This window comes from Pocillopora damicornis, chromosome 11 (genome assembly GCF_964200805.1).
Source record: "Pocillopora damicornis chromosome 11, jaPocDami1.2, whole genome shotgun sequence".
NCBI classification, from domain to species: Eukaryota; Metazoa; Cnidaria; class Anthozoa; order Scleractinia; family Pocilloporidae; genus Pocillopora; species Pocillopora damicornis.
In genome coordinates, this window is record NC_142680.1 from 17,433,229 (window position 1) to 17,437,456 (window position 4,228).

Consider the following 4,228-nt stretch of genomic DNA (forward strand, 5'->3'; position numbering starts at 1 on the left):
GTCCAACTCGCTAAGCTTACTTTCATAATGGAGTGAATGGAAGATATTCTTCCACTTTTCAATTTTCTCTCCATAGTCGCTGAGATAACTCAAGATGGAATCGCCAGATTAGCAGTAGGACCAAAAGACGATACCAATCTTCAGGAAGGTAACGTATTACCTTCGTAAATGTAAAAGAAGTCCAGGGAAATTAAGAGGACATGCTATATGTTGTTAACCCTTTACACTATATCATCAGTATTTGTATTTTCCATACTCTTACCTATAAAATTCTTTGCTGCTCACAAGGAGCAGCTTCTCAGGTTGACGATCATTCCCATAATTCCCTTGATCGTAATGAATGATTCAGAGCAGTATTGCTGTAAGGAGAAATTGGATGCTGGTCACTCTGAGGATTTAAAAGGTTGTCACTAATCTTTTTATTTGTCATTAGCTGAAGCTTCAATCACGAGAAGAGTTTTTCCTTCAGTGGGGATTCTACCTGGTAAACCATTTCACGTGACTCACAGACGAGGCAGAGAATTACAAAAGGTATACGATTTTTTCGTCGACTTAAGACAGAACGTTTCAAGCTCCACAGTCATTGGCTTGTACATTAAAGGCCCTCCCGGTTGTGGAAAGACACAACTAGCAAGACAGGTTGGAGAAGAGTTTATGCAAAACAATACACCTGGGGGATGTTTCGAAAATATGCCTCGTGTCGTCGCTACGTTGCAAGCGAATATCCCCGAGTCAATGTTACAATCATTCAAAGAGTTACACGAGAAGTTAGAAATCCCTAACGAACGCGAATATCAAGGAGGTATCCGCGAGCAGATCAAGAGTTACGTGGAAGATTTTAAGAACTACCTTCGTAGAACAAAATCTGTCTGGCTTTTGATCGTTGATAACCTAACAGTCAGTGATCAAATGAGAGAATTCTGGCCATCTCCGGGACAGGAAAGCTCATGGGGGGAGGGAACAGTCTTGGTTACGACCCAGGATTCTGAACTCGCCCCCAGATCCCACGCACATGCCAGGGTAATCTCGCTGGATTCAGGGATGGAAGAGGAAGACGCTATGGAATTGTTACGAGTGATATCTAAAATGGATGTGGATGAAGATGCAAAAAAAGTCGCTAGCGTTCTTGGCTATTTTCCACTGTCTCTAGCTTGTGCAGCAGTTTATGTCCGGCAAATGAGTTTGGATCGCCCGGTTTCAAAGTTTTCTTGGAAAAACTATCTGTCGAACCTCCAAGAGTACTTCGCATATCTTGATCATTCTGATTTCACGCATCACAATCCATGTTATCCGCAGTCAATGATACCAGCAGCAGAGTTCGCTGCCATACGGATGGCCGAGAACAGCGAAGTTCTCCGGGCTGCCTTCGTGTTCCTTTCGTACTGCTCCTTACGACCCATTCCGTTGGACACTGTGGCTGATTACGTCTTACGCGAGGCTAAAGCCAGTGGTAACGTCAACATCAGAGTGCCTGATGACGTCAAGCTAAAAATAGCAAGGTGTTCTTTGCTAATATATCCGAAAACAGGAGAAAGAGGAATCGAAGTGGTTACACTTCATCAAGTAATGCGGTTGGCGTTCTCTCAGATCAGACGAAAACAAGGCAAGTCGGGAACAAATGTCGATAAATGTGAAGCTACTGGCGAGAAGAAAAAAGAGTTGAGTGGAGTACTTCAAGCCTTAAACGAAGCCTACAAATCAAAGAAAGGTGGGTTAAAAGAGCACGATCTTGCCATAAGGATTCTGCTGTGTCCACACTTGAAAGAGTTCGTTGAAGGAGTAAAAGTGGTCCAGTGGCTTGAAGAAGATTTACTTGTAAAGGCGTTGATTTACCTTGCAGATGGTCTTGTGCACGTTGCTGGGGTAACCGACAATTACCGCGTGGCTTTACTTGAGCGCGCTTATAAGATCAACAAACAACTGGGTTGTACTGATATCACCGCATGCAGGTTGCTTCACGACTTGGGTTACACTTACCGTGAGGCGGGCTTCCTGGATAAAGCGATTCCGATTCTGGAGGACGCCAAGAAGCTCTGCGAGACTGAAACAGATCCCATATGGATGGAAGAAAAATCAAAGGTCTTAAATGTTCTTGCGTTTACGTTTCGTGAAGGTTCTCAGCTGGACTTAGCAAAGAAGTACATGAAGCAATGCGTTGAAGTGACCCGGGAGGCTTATGGGAACAGTCACGTTGAGCTGGTTGAGAGAATGTGTAACCTTGGAATCATATTGCATGACAGATGGGAAAACGATGAGGCTATACAAGTCCTGGAGGAGGCCAGAAAAATTATTGAAAATTGTGATTCGACTGAGATGTTCCTTCGTGGCCAGGTGTTGAATTACACAGCTAAAGTCCATCTGCGCTGGTATCTTGGCCTGCGTCACACGCATCCACATGCGCGCAGCACCAACATGCATCTGAGAGAATCGGCCACGCTACACGCGCAAGCGTTAAAAATCTACCTAGATCTTCACGGAGATAATCACAAGTTCCCCAACGGAGTTAGGATGACATACGGAACAGCAAAACTGCATTTAGGAGACATTGACGAAGCTTACGAGATGTGTCAGAAGGCCGTTGAGGTATACAGAAGCTCAGGACATATTGCGTGGCCGCGTGCGGGTACATTCCTCGCAGACGTCCTATTCACCCGTGGGGAATATCGACGCGCGAAGGATTTTCTGGAAGAGCTTGTACAAGTTCATAAGGATAAGAACCTCGTAGTGAGTCCCGGTGCCTATCATCCTAGGGCTCTCTTGGGTGAGGCTTTTGTGCACGTTGGTGACATGGACGCTGGAGAGAAGATCTTGGACGAATGTCTACAAGAGTGGAAAAAGAAAGGAATTCATCCAGAGCATTACTGGGTAGCTCGTGTGCAAGCGTTTCTCACAGATCTAAGATCACGAGAGTCGATGAAATGCAGCGGTCAAATCTTCAATGAGCTGCCTGATCAACTGAATTGAAGAAAGATTTTATGAGCGCTTCAGAAACATACATAAGCCGGTAGAGTGGCTAGATTTTTTTTTTATCTATGGCAAATTTGTCGTCGACCTTCAACTAAACGTTATCGTGTAGGACACAATTCAGAAACTAGAACGTATCCGATATACTTTCGATGTTCTTCTTAAATGTAATTATCTCGCTAAATGCAACCATCTTCTGTAGAAGAAACTTTTATGAACTCTTCTCTACGACAAAGTGAACACTTGTGCACATGCACGTACAAGTCTAGCGCCGCACTTTGTGGCGTTTGAAAAGTTTTCGTGGCTTTTGTTTAACACTTACCGTTAAAGTTTTCTAGAAATTCTTTCAATTCAATTTGCCATAAAAAGGAATGCTCAACTACTTTGAAATATCTCAAGAACAGAGAATCAGAGAATCGAATACACTTAGTCTTTTATAACTACTTGTAAATCTTTTGATAAGAAGTACGCTTCTGCATGCGTAAATATGGTAATTACACTAAGACTAAGGAGTTTTCTGAACGTTACTGTAAGTTTACTTTCCCATTTATGACTACATTAGTTTTGCATCCAGCGCTAAACCAACGGCGCGGGGCGCTTATGCGTAGATATAAGTACCTCAAAGTCTTCTCTTTGTACGCCAAGAACTATCATCCTTTCACAGGAAGTAAAATCGTTTCCTATGAGTCACTGAGCAAAAGCGAAGAGCGTCAACAACTCGCGTGAATATAGGAACAAAAGGAGAAAGAACTCGCGGAAATAAGAATTTTAATGAACCTGTTTGACAGTGATCAGCTGAAATATTTATTTGATCTTATTGGCTAAGAAAGCAGATCAACATTGCACAGGTTTGCCTAAATGTAATTAGTTGAAAATGGATTTAATCTGCATGAGTAAAAAACGCTCTGTACTTTATACGAAATTAACAGTGTCTGCTATATTGAAAAAAATAAAATCGCACACAGTAGGCGCTGTGTAGGAGTTATCACCGTTCGTCTGTTAGTGAGCAAATCTCTTTTCCCTCCCACATCCCTAAAATCACAATTCCAGGTTCGTCCTCTTGGTGTTCGCTCAAAATCTCCTTCTCTTTCCATAAGTACTTTCTAATCTGCTTGCACCTCGAGTCGAATACTTACCTCCCACGGCCTCTCTCGGTGATGGTAATATCATAACAACTTGTTTCACAGTACGTGCTGTAGAGTACATACTTCTCTTTATAACGAGAGGATTTCTTAAATGATTAAAAAATTTGAGAATATGACAG

The 4,228-nt window shown here is 42.7% G+C and overlaps 1 protein-coding gene across 1 annotated transcript in view; it reads left to right on the top strand.

Annotated features, from left to right (window-relative positions):
- Nucleotides 1-3,952, top strand: part of LOC113668924 (uncharacterized) — a 10,357-nt gene extending 6,405 nt beyond the window's left edge. The window contains exons 3-4 of the mRNA XM_027184902.2: nt 77-148; nt 434-3,952. Of these exons, the coding sequence (XP_027040703.2) occupies nt 77-148; nt 434-2,964 (2,603 nt within the window). The 3' untranslated portion in view covers nt 2,965-3,952. The remainder of the gene's footprint in view (nt 1-76; nt 149-433) is intronic.
- Nucleotides 3,953-4,228: the final 276 nt, after the last annotated feature.